The sequence below is a fragment of the Scardinius erythrophthalmus genome (genome assembly GCF_964197995.2).
Source record: "Scardinius erythrophthalmus genome assembly, chromosome: 7".
NCBI lineage: Eukaryota > Metazoa > Chordata > Actinopteri > Cypriniformes > Leuciscidae > Scardinius > Scardinius erythrophthalmus.
Genome location: NC_138227.1, coordinates 20,564,351 through 20,577,245, shown reverse-complemented (window position 1 = coordinate 20,577,245; position 12,895 = coordinate 20,564,351). Strand labels below are relative to the sequence as shown.

At 38.0% G+C, this 12,895-nt stretch overlaps 1 protein-coding gene across 3 annotated transcripts in view; it reads left to right on the top strand.

Moving 5' to 3' along the window:
• Positions 1–206: 206 nt before the first annotated feature.
• The window catches only part of brip1 (BRCA1 interacting helicase 1), a 29,597-nt gene continuing 16,908 nt past the window's right edge, over positions 207–12,895 (top strand). Inside the window, exons 1-8 of one of the 3 annotated variants that reach the window (XM_081369744.1) lie at positions 207–287; positions 734–860; positions 1,042–1,153; positions 1,720–1,911; positions 4,400–4,542; positions 4,631–4,789; positions 9,980–10,282; positions 12,350–12,571. In XM_081369744.1, coding sequence (XP_081225870.1) covers positions 768–860; positions 1,042–1,153; positions 1,720–1,911; positions 4,400–4,542; positions 4,631–4,789; positions 9,980–10,282; positions 12,350–12,571 — 1,224 coding nt within the window. In that variant the 5' untranslated portion in view covers positions 207–287; positions 734–767. Of the gene's footprint in view, positions 383–733; positions 861–1,041; positions 1,154–1,719; positions 1,912–4,399; positions 4,543–4,630; positions 4,790–9,979; positions 10,283–12,349; positions 12,572–12,895 lie in introns of all 3 variants that reach the window. The other 2 variants (XM_081369745.1, XM_081369746.1) reach the window with 2 other exon arrangements.

Here is a 12,895-nt window from a genome sequence, read left to right as displayed (position 1 = left end):
ACAGGATTAGGTCTTGTTGTTTTATGCATTTTGATCCGGTTTTTTCTTTTTTCTTTTTTTTTTTCTTCAGCTGTTTAGAAGAATCTTAGAATTATTTAATTTCTTTAAAAATTCAAGATATAAAAACTCACTGGGAAATATGTGATATTATTTATCATTTTTGAGAGAGAAAAAAAAATTAAAGGAGAGTGTCTTTTATTTTGACTGCGGACGTCACGTTGACGACGTAGGGACGTCTTGTTTTGTGTGGTGGTGCAGCGCGGGAGTTTCATTTTCCTGCCGCCTCGGTTTGTTTACACAGCTAATTTTATCCCGTTAGAAATGTAGTTTTTCGTTTCGACGTAATTCATTTGCTATTCCTCTAGTTTACATTACTCCCGAGGTAAACCAAGTAACTTACGGGTGTTATTTTCATGCTAATAGCAGCGAGTATGACAAACTATCTTGCTAACGTTACGCAGACAGTTCTGTAGTAACGTTAAAATGTTATAATAAAACACTCGTTTATTATTTTGTAGTCGATTGAATCATGTCTTATATTAGATATGTTATTAGTTAGGTCAAGTGTCGGTTCAAATATTACTCGTGTAATTAAGATAGATGATGTCAGGCTAATTTAGTTTAAATTAAGTGTTTACCCACAGCACACTTTGATAGGTGGAGCTAAACTGTCAAAAGTGTCAGATGAAGAGAGTTTTCCAGTCTCATAAAGCTCTAATGTTTGTGTCCTCAGACACTGACTTCCACTGGACACAGAGACACACAGAATGGCTGCGGCTCCAGTGGACTACACCATAGGAGGGGTGAAAATAAACTTCCCCTGCAAAGCTTATCCCTCTCAGCTGGCTATGATGAATTCAGTAAGAGATCTGTTGTCTTGAGCCTGATGGCAGACTTGCTGATGTGTTTTACAGTGAATTAGCTTTGTCATCAGTAACATCTTTATACAAAACATTTAAAATAGCCTCTTTACTTTTGTAGATTGATATGTCTGTAATTTTCATTTTTGAAAACGTGTTTTTTTTTCCCCATTTCTCTTAGATCATTCGTGGACTTAACCATGGAAAGCACTGTCTTTTGGAGAGTCCTACTGGCAGTGGGAAGAGTCTTGCTTTGCTTTGTTCGGCCCTTGCATGGCAGCAAGCACAGTTTGGTATGTCTAGAAATCTTTTCAATGAGCTGTAATGTTTCTAACTTTTCTGTCAATCGTTCTGGCATCTACGCTGACCAAGGTATAGAGAGCAACTGAATAAATGAATGAAATGAAAGAAACGATCATTTTAATCAGACTGTACTTTGCTGTTTGGTGATCGCGCAGCATCAAACCACATTTACAATATGAAACTGATGTGTCAGAGGTGAATATGCAGGTTATAAAGCGTTTTAGGTTCATCGTGTAGCCAAAGCACATGTTATCACTTTGAGAAAACCAATAAAAAAAGACAGAAAATTATAAATATTTATAGATGACTGTACTATACACCAAATATAATGCTGTATGGACCATTTATGTTAAATATGGTTTGAAAACATTTACAGATAGGTTTGAAAATTTGAGTCTGGAAAGTATGGAATTTTGAAATGAAAAATGTGTAGGAACGGAAGATGAAACCTGTATGAATGATCTATGTGATACTAAACTCTTGTTAACTCTTTTTCTCTATAAAACAATGCACTTACACAATGCCTCCTTTTTTGTTAATTTTATCATGTATTAAGGTAAGGAACAGCCGAATGCAGGCACCAGTTCGGCCCACTGTAAGAAACCAGAAGTGGTTACTCCATGTCAGTGTGTGTGCCACAGCCAAAATGCACATCCCACTTTCAACCGCTCAGCGTCTAAACCACCTCTGGTGGATCTTGCTGGTGAAGGTACTTCTGCTGAAGCTACAACCCCTCTGTCAAAAGGAGGTGAGCATTTTCTGAAATTTTTTTATGGTGCCGTAAGTCAAATTAATTTGGTAACCTTGTGATGGATTCAGTGATTAATTTATGTTGATTCAAACTCAATAACTTAGGTGTGAGCGTGAGTCTTTTGAACAATACATTAAAATAACTGGATCAAAGGAGTAGCCTAATATGTTTCGTGAATCAGTTCAGATGGTGGTTGAGCTTTGTTAGACTGAGTGTGTGTGTAGCAAGTAAAAACAGTGCAATAAAAAGACATCTTGTAACATTTAGATGATTCTACTAACTCATTACTTGCTGTAGATGAAATACAATTTCTTAAAGTCTGTGATGCTATTTTAAAGGCTCTTAATTTAGTTTTGTGGTTCTCCTAAAACATACTTTAAGCACACTTTACTTACTCTGACACTGCAGCAAAAACTACTTGCCCAACTAATAAAGTTCAAACATTATTAAACAGTCAGTAAAAATGAATAACAAATACACAATCACAGATAAATACACTATAACAAAGTTACAAATAAAGTAAGGTCTAACTGTAGTATTAATTTCAGATACAGAAATGTAATAATTAAATGTAAAATGACACTATAGTGTTCAATATAGTGTATAAATTTAATATAGCTTTATATCTTTGTTAAAGCAGTGTTTTGTTGTTTGATTAACATTAATGACTTAGAAGCAGGCTTTTATAGGCTGTTGTGCACGGATCCAATAAGATACACATCTGATTTATTTCTCAACTGTTTACGTTCTTAGAGAGCAGGGTGGCTGATATACTGTATATACTTTATACTTGTATACTTTGTATTTAGTTGAATTAATATTTAATAAATTACTTAATATTTTACTTAATAATTTGAAGATTTATTACAAATACTGTAGATGGCAACTTCTAATCGTATTACAATATTTTTCACAAATAAAGAAATTGTTTGAAAAAATATGAATAAAAGGAAAGTAATCACTGTAACCAGGGCACTCAGTAGTCTGGTAAGTTTGTGTGCACTGGGAATCATATATATTTTTTTCAAATAAAGGCAAGGTAACAATAATTTTACTTACAGCACAGAGAAAATTACATGAATATAACATAGTGGGCAACTGAATATAGCGCTGCATAGTTAGTCGATCGTGCGTCTCCAGTGAGGCTGAGCTGACCGTCACACACTGAGTAACATGTTCATGCAGGCTACAAATGCGCACTTCAGAATATCTGACGGACCATTTCTGCACAAAACAAGAAAAGTTATCGGCCAATGCTAATTGGCCTTGGCGATATATCGGTTAACCACTGCTTTAGGCTTAACGGACTGTGTCTACGACAATACTTGCCGAGAGTGTGTATGTGTCCATCCAAGTGCAAGGAGATGCGAAAGAGGAATCAATTCGGAGTTCGCCCACTATCTGAAATGCGCCTCTCCCTCTGTGTGCACGCTTCGGGTGTGTGCGGCTGTGTCCGTGGATAACAGCACACAAGTACTGAATTAAATTCTCTAGCACTGGAATGGTTTAAAATATGTAAATATGTAAACTGGCAAGAGAAACACTTGCAAATTATAAACTTTCACTCTATGGTGATTATTAAACTTGCAATTAATCCACAAATCACATGCATGCTGAACAGCGTTGCCTGGTACGTACGGATCGCAGATCAACTGTGATCCGTTTAACCACTAGTTTTAGTCAATGAAAACTTAGTCACATTTTCGTCATGCTGCATAATGGTTAAATTGATTATCCTGATTATTTTGCTCAATATTATAACATCTATTGTTGTCATTTGAAAAAGTTCTGCACTTTCACGCAAGCACAAGTCAAGAGAACATCAACCCATAGGCATGGTTTATTTTACCTCATCTAGTTTTCTGATTTATTATATTTATCATATAAATGAACACTCATTAATGAAAACTGGTAAAACAAGAAAAAATATCAAATATAAAATGCTTAATATCAATTCCAAATTATGTTAAGGTTTTTCTATTAAAACAATAACAAAAGACTTTGTACTGTCACACAGAGCTTGCGTAAGTGCATTTATTAATCAACCACAAGAGAGCCTAGCCTACTTAATAACTACATTTTGTCATGCATTTTAGGCTATGTCTACATTAATCCGGATACATTTGAAAACTGCGTTTTTGTTTCAAACCGCTGTCCACACTGGTGTTTTCCAAAAGTTTTGCATTCATACTGAAACGTCCGAATACGCACACTTCACCAATTCAAAGGACAAAACAGAGAAAAATATGCGTTTTCAACCGAAAACGTATTAGTGTGGACAAGGCCTTTGAAACTTTGCAAACCTTTTACATTTCCGAACAGCTATATTACACACTACATGAAAGGTAGATCTGAAAAAAGCATAATAGGAGCACTTTAAATTTTCGATTAATTTTCGATAAAGATTCAGCACTGTTAAGGAAACACTTTGATACATTACTTAAGTGCAATCCATTTTCTCATAAAGTATGTATCTTTGTTTCAGCAGTCAAAAGTGACCAGCCTAAAAAGTCGACTTTGTCTTCCCGTCTCTCTGAGAAACTTCAAGCCTCTCTCTCCAATGGAGAACAAGATGATGATTTTAAGATTGACAGGAAGCGCATTCGTACACCAGGCACAGAGCAAAAGGTACTGCTACCAATAGCTTCTATTCCTGTGACATTATTGATTGGCTTGTTGAGTCTTGTCGTCACACTCAGGTTCACTCGTTCCACAGAACAGCAAGCGAAGATGTCTCGAACGAGGAGTGATTTACATTGATGATGATGAAGAGGAGGATGATCTGGGGAGACCGGTGCCTGGGGCTCAGAGTTGGACCATGGAATTGAACAGTGGTGCCAAAGCTGACAGCTGCCAGTCGCAGCCACAGTTTTGTGTAAGTGCACCTCAGACTCATTTTCTACTCGTATCTCTAATTTGGAGAATATGATGTAATAGTGTCAAAAATAGCTATGAAGAGCACTGTTTGATATTTCTCTACATTTCATCATCCAGTATCCATTAAAGGGATAGTTCACCTAATTTTTTATCTCATGTTGTTCCAAACCTGCATGAATTTCTCGATTGTGTGGAACACAAAAAAAGAAGATATTTTGAAGAATGTTGTTGCCCTAACAGTTTCTCAGTACAAGTAACTCATACAAGAAACTCATATAGGTTTGGAACAACATGAGGGCTATAAATGATGACAGAAATGATCATTTTTGGGCGAACTATGGCTTTAAGACTTCTGCTGTTTTGCTAAGGATGCCACTGGAATAGTATTTATTATTAAATAAACAATATTATAATTATATATTTAATTGTAACTATTATATATATATATATATATATATACATACAGTACCAGTCAAAAGTTTGGAAACATTACTATTTTTAATGTTTTTGAAAGAAGTCTCTTATGCTCATCAAGCCTGCAGTAAAAAAAAACAAAAAAAAAAACAGTGATATTATGAAATATTATTACAATTTAAAATAATGGTTCTCTTTTTTAATATATTTTAAAATGTAATTTATTTTTGTGATGCAAAGCTGAATTTTCATCAGCAAGTACTCCAGTCTTTGGTGTCTTATGATCCTTCAGAAATCATTCTAATATGATGATTTGATACTCAGTTATTATCAATGATGGAAACAGTTGTGCTGTTTAATATATTTTTTTGGAATACTTTTTTCAGGATTCATTGATGAGTAAAACATTAACAGCATTTATTCATAAAAACAGCATTTATTCAAAATAAAAACATTTCTAACAATATAAATCGTTACCATCACCTTTTATCAATTTAACGCATCCTTGTTGAATTAAAGTACTAATTTCTTAAAAAAATAATAATTATTGTTCCCAAACTTTTGAACGGTAGTGTATATTGTTACAAAAGATTTCTATTCTAAATAAATACAGTTCTTTTTAACTTTTTATTCATCAAATAATCCTGAAAAAAGTATCTCTGGTTATAAAAAAAATATTAAGCAGCACAACTGTTTCCAGCATGATCATAAATCATCATATTAGAATGATTTCTGAAGGATCATAAGACACCAAAGACTGGAGTACTTGCTGACGAAAATTCAGCTTTGCATCACAAAAATAAATGACATTTTAAAGTATATTAAAAAAGAGAACCATTATTTTAAATTGTAATAATATTTCATAATATTACTGTTGTTTTTTTGTTGTTGTTTTTTTACTGCAGGCTTGATGAGCATAAGAGACTTCTTTCAAAAACATTAAAAATAGTAACGTTTCCAAACTTTTGACTGGTACTATATATATATAATTTTTTTTTTTTATTTTTTTTTTTACTATATATATTATCAATCTAATATTATGGATTGCGTTGTATTATACATTGACCACAGGGTGGCAGCAGAGGATGGGTCAAAACAGGTTCATGGGGATATTATTGGATTCATTGCAGGTTTTTCACACAGCTGTGTCCTTAAGCAGGCATTATCTCGGTTTAATTATTGTAATTTGTCTAGTGCTGTGTCACAAAAAGCCATATGACTCCAATTTAATGTACACACACATAGTCGCTTAGGCTACATCCTATATATGTAGGATGGTACTAAAACAATGCTCACTACAGTGTGAATGCAAAAGTGGGTTTTTGTTGATGTTTGGGGATACTAGATTCACGAGATCACAAACTTTATGGTACGTTATCCAATCTTTCGGATTGAAAATCTGCCTGACATTTTATCTGTAATTTGATAACCTTAAACATACAGTTTGTACTTCTTGTAGCAGAAATCCTCCTAATTGTGGGGTTACCATTCATTTGGCTTGTTGAGAGAGGCTCACATGTAGGGCTATAAAATGCAGCTCAGCATCTCCATGTACTGCATGAGGAAAATCTGATACAGTGTAACAAACACCGCAGGTATTCACATGGCCAGTGGTGAAAGGAATCTGTGTCAGTGTGAACACCCCGTCACACTGTTGGACATATTGCTTACAACAGGCACAATGGAAAAGGGAGTGACTTGTCTGACGTGTTCCTCGAGATTGGTGGACGGTCACCGAAGAGGACGGCCTGGGCTTGATGGGCGGGCCTATGGGTGTGTTTGGTTGGGGGGAAGAAGAGAAAGCATGCCTTAGGTTTCACTCTCTCACCTGACACCGTTCTCGGCCCCTGCCAGCGCTGACTGACATCTTCAATGGGCCCTTTGAAGCGAGCTCCAGTTTAATTAAGAGGTTTGCCTTGCTTGGCAGTGATCTGTGAAAGCCTGGGATAAATATTGAATGGGGTTCACCCGCTGGTTACGGTGCTCCGGGGATAAACAGGTGCTTTGTAAGATTGGGGATTTGCGGGGTGGGGGCACTCCGGGGCAGCTATCAGGAGGGCTATATGGAGTAAAGACCTCACTGAAATGCTTCACTCGCTGTCTCTGTCTCTCACCCGCTATCTCTTTTTCTCTCTGTCCATCTGTATGGTAAGGGTGCAGTGGCCCAGGCAGGCGGACAGTGTGAGATTTCAGTCTCTCAGGTGTCAGGCTCTCAGAGCCAGCCTGTTGAAATGCAGTCTCCATTGTTCGCGCTCACACTTGGGCCTGCATCTTCCACCACAGGGCCATTGTAGAGCACAGACAATCTAGCCTCACCATCTCAAACACAGGAGCTGCTCTCTCCACACCTCACCTGGCAAACAGAAATGGCACTGTCTAGTAGAACAAACCCAGCCCTTATAATGTTTTTTTTAGTGAATCAGTCATCAGCTATGTATGTTTTTTTTTTTATTATTCTTAAAAGAGAACAGTTCATAAAAGTATTAACTTGGGAATCTTTTAACTTCATATTGAGCTTCTGTTTTTGATTCACTGGCTCGTAAGAGTCATTTGCTTGCGAATCAGGCTTCACTAGTAGTGCTGTATGTATTTGTTTCTTAAAAAAGATGGGTTCATAAAAATTGTTCACTTGGGAAACTCATTGGACATTCTGTATTTTTTTTTTATTCGATAGAAAGGAGTATTGCACATAGAAGTATTTCATTTTAGAATCAGACTTCACAGGTTGTGCTGTGTATTTTACACTGACATTGAACACTTTCCAAATCACTTTCATTTTAGTGCGGTGTTCCATCCACATCAGCGGAATAATGCTCATGTGGGAACCGTTAACGGTACCAACTGTCACGGTTCTAGTTTGTAAAAAAAAAAAAAAAATCCAGCAAAAATAAAGTTCTTTCTCTACTCTTCGTGTATCCATTACCCCTAAAACACATCACATAGTGACTTGCAGCTTATTTTTTGTATTTGTAGTATGTGTGCTGGCCCTGAACTGTAACTAGCTGTTAGGTCCCACAGGAGCTGTGAAATGCTTTCATTGTACACCAGTGCTGCAACAAATCCCTGAAGACGCTTTCCCAATATCCTTGCTCATTTTTTGGTTCCAGAACAATGGCCACATTTTATTAGCAGAGCAATGAGCTGCTAGATGCATCTGCAGGTGTCTGCCCCTGACTGGAACAGCATGCTTGGGTTAACGCTCTCACACAATGCCACGCACTGTTTTATTAGGAGCTGCTGTTGAGGTCTGGAGTGGCCTTAGGTGTAGCTCTCTGCTCTGCTGATATCAGGGCCTCGCCGGAAAGAATGCGCCAGTCCGCCTGAATGTGTCTATGGCGGCAGGTCTGGCCAATGGAGGCTGTTATCTGCATTCCAGGGGTGTCTTATTTGCTGTGCGGTAGCGAGAGGGGCCGAAACTGTGGCAGGCTGCATGTAACGGATACCCTTGTGTCAGCTGTTTCCTGCACGGCTACTGACAAGGCCTCCCATTCACAATCGGCCCTTTCTCTCCCCCCTGCGATGAATAAGTAATTATTCAGTATAGGAGGCAGGATACTTGGACTGGCCTATTGAATGTGGCAGCAGCAGGTAAGGTGATCGGCAGGGCCGTAACTCTTCCTGCGAAGCCGTAACCTTAGCTGCTGCCAGCTCTCTGTTTATTTAGCACGTCGGACCTGGTCTTTGTCCCACCGGGGGACGGTTTGCAAGACAGGCTCACGTTCGCTTCCATTCTATCACTTACTGTAATATTTAATGACAAACAAGGTTTGAGAAGCAACTCAGGTAACTGGAGCTGGACCTCTTCAGTGGAGTGCAGGCTAAAGGACAGCTTGATCCCTGATGTGAAGGTGTAACACACGCCGTGACTTAGCATTTGCTTATGAGGGATAATCTTACTGTCACTTTTAGGAAAAGAAAAAAAGCTACTGTTATTTTGAAGGACTGAAGGAAGACTGAAAATAGAGATTTTATTTTACAAAATCTTATAATATTTATTAAATTATGCATGCTAATTTAGATTAAGTGTTAAATGCCAGCAAAGGTAAAGTTAAAACCACAAATAAGTTAATAACAAAGTTAAATGTAATTTTTTGAAAATTTCCAAAATGAATATTCATTTTTTTCATTCTGTACATTATAATGGCATGATGCCTATATTCACTTTTAGCATTTAAAGTGATTTAAAGTAAATATTAACTGTATTATCAACCAATTATCAGTCATGCCTGGACAAAATCATGTTGTTGAAAGGAAAAAAACACAAGTAGTGTATATTAAAACACTTCACAAGCTTTTCTTGTTTTATGCATGCAATATTTCAGTACTAGGACAATAACACTGTCTCCCACAGAATGAAGGAATGACTCTCTGTTTGACACTAACTGTGTAACACATGAGTTGTGTCATTCCCATGAATGGAGGAGAAAGTGGGACACTTAAAATGCTCATACCATCCTCAAGATCGGTTTCACCACTAGAGCTGGCTGCAGGCAAGCATGGCCCTTTGTGTGAAAGCTGCAATTAAAGAGATCCAATCAGGGGGCCAGTAGCATGAACAATGGCATGGTCTAAAATTACAGTCTTGCTTGGGGTCATTCTGTCTTGACTTATAGCTTTTGCCTGTTATTTGAATGATTATCTGTACGACTACTAATACAAAAGCCTTTTCATGAGCTGGACAAACAAGGGCTGTAGAATTGCTTCAAGTAGGTTGTTTCTCTTTGTAATGTTTACGCTTGACTTGTTTTTCTCTCTCTCTCTTTGTGTCCGACAGTCTCCCGTGTCTTGTTCTCTCTGTCCTTGCGCCAACCTCAAAGCAGGACAGAAACTGGTTGAAAAGTCCAAGGACAATGAGAAAGACAAAGAGGGAAGCGAGAGGAAAAAAATCCCAAAGATCTTCTTCGGCACTCGTACTCATAAGCAGATCACACAGATCGCACGGGAGCTGAAACGGACGCTTTACTCCACTGTGCCCATGACAATACTGTCCAGCCGAGACCACACCTGTGTCCACCCCGAAGTGGTACCTCATGCCAACCGCAACGAGCGCTGCAAGGAGCTGCTGGAGGCCAAGAACGTGAGTCACCCCTTCCCAGGTTACACCATGACATCGCAACCACCTTTAAGCACAGGTTCTTCATTCATCTGTCATCATTAGTGCCTCTAAGAGGGATAAAAGAGAGTAGATTTAGGTTCACTGAGTTCAAGGCCTTTTATGAGACTGAACTCTGAACTCGATATTGGTGTTGTGAGAGAAACCTAAAGATCAACAATGAACCTTTTTCTCTGTAGTGATGCACCAAAATGAAACAAAAATTCTGGAATCTTGTAATGGATAATTAAAAATGCTCATTTTAAATTCAGCCTTTATTTGGAATAACTCCAAATTGTATTAATATTTTTCTGATATCTTTCGTATTTAGAAAATATTCTATGAATATTAGAAATTAAATTAAATCTATCATTTTTATAACCAAAATATTCTAGTATTATTTTTATATTGATATATTTCTAAATGGTTAAAAAAATTATGTTGCCATTTGTACTTAAAGATCTTGGTTCCGACAACGTTTTAAAAATACTGTGCAGTTGTATAGATGTAAAAACAGTGCAGTTATGCACATGTTGTTCAATGCAAACTTAGTGTTAAGTAGTAAAAATGCAAAAGGTTACATTAAAATGTGATCAACCGTTGCGAAATCTGCATGGGGAATTTCCTGATCGTGTGGATTTCTATTGAAATGACTGGATTTCACCTGCAAAAATTCACAGAACAACAGTAAATGTGGCTGCACCTTAACAGATTCTGTCTGCGTTTTCGAGATTTGACTGAAGAATGATATTTTCGGTGGTCGAAATTGTGGTGCATCCTTATTAGAATGGTGTCAGTTTAGATTTATTATTATGATAACAGTGTTTTTTCCTCCTCTGTGTGTGTGTAGCAAAAGATCACCCCTTTACACACTATTTCCACTGACCACCTAAGTGTACAGGTCATGGCCTTTGCCCTGTTTCATCATTGAGTGTTGGGCCTAAGTAGTGATCAGCTCATCATGAATTTGTTTGCCTTTGAAAGTCTTAAATTGGATCTTGTGAACGGAGATTGACCCACTCTTTACTGTGGAACTAAACACCTTATTTCCTGATCTTCACATTGGCCTGCAGGCCAAACAGCAAGTGTGGCCACTTATTCTGTGAACCCTCTTCTCCTTTCACTGTAATACTGTCGTAAGAAAAGAAGACGAGCTGCCCACACTGAAATGCAAACCCTTGCTTTAAGGTTTCACAAACTTAATCTCCGTCACCAAAGTTGTGGAAAACAGTTACAGGCGATAATATCCCCAATCAGTCATACAGAGCTTTTTTGTTGTGCAGCCTTGTCAAAGGCTTCAAACACACTTTGTTCCAGTGGGAGATTCGGTATTGTCCGTGTTACTTAGTCTCTGACCATCGGGCAGCCCATATAATGATACCTATTATCCTGTCACCACAGGTGTCCACTCACCTCTCGACTGTGTCGCGCCCCTGCACATGAAAGCGGGGAAGGCCGTGCCGACAACCCTGCTCAGAGAGAGGAGGGAATGAGCTGTCATTTTCCTCATCCTCCCTGAGGCCCCATCTCTTGTGTCCTCTTATGAGCCCCACTCCGAGTCTTTATTCTGCTCTCCTGGCCCTACTGAATGGCTGAAGTGCGTAGGCCTTTCAGACACTTGTCGTTAGGTTGCACACCCCTCAGTGATGCCATCATCACCTTCATAAGGGTTGGAGGACAGGGGGATCAAAACGGCACGATCGGGTTGACGTTTATCCCATGCTCTCATTGACGACTAATCCCTCTTTGAGTATGTATGCTGGAAGCTGCTATCAGCCTTTCAGCAGCATGTTACAGTTTCCAGTGAAATGCAAAACAATGCACAGATGCTTCCCTTTTCTGCATTGAGGCAGCTGCCTAAATAATCATATAAAAGCGCATTAACAGTTCATTGTATCAGTTCATGCATTCCCTGGGATTCAAACCTTGGTGTTGCTAGCACTGCGCTTTACCACTTATACACTTAAATCTTTTTAAAATGCATCTCAAGCATACCTCTTTTCTTAAAGCAATGTTATCTGTCTGTGTTTGTGTATTTCCATGTCATTTCAGGGTCTGTCATGCCGGTACTACCACAATGTGCATAAAATGCGTGATCAGAGCTCTTTACAGTTGGTTCATGGGCTACACCAGGCCTGGGACATTGAGGATCTGGTGCGTCTTGGTGGCAAGCTGCGGTCCTGTGCTTACTACGCAGCTCGGGAGCTCATGCAAGAGGCCTGTATTGTGTTCTGTCCTTACAACTACCTGCTGGACCCCCTTATTCGTGAGAGTGTGAGCATCAGTCCATAAGCTACCATATAATCTAAGTTTCAGTATACACAGAATGTAATTAGCTATATTTTTATTTATATAGATATAATTGTTGCTTTATAGATTATTTACATTTCTACGTTTTACTTTTTTTGAATGTTTTGTGCTGATACCACACTTATCAGTTTAATATATTTTTGTGTAAGAGACTAAAAACTAGGGTTGTCAAGCGAATACAATTTTTAATCTAATTAATTACATGATGTGCCAATTAATTCATCTATTTAATCGCACATCAAATTTGGCTCAGAAATTAGACCCAAAATATAATTTAAAGTTGTTAAA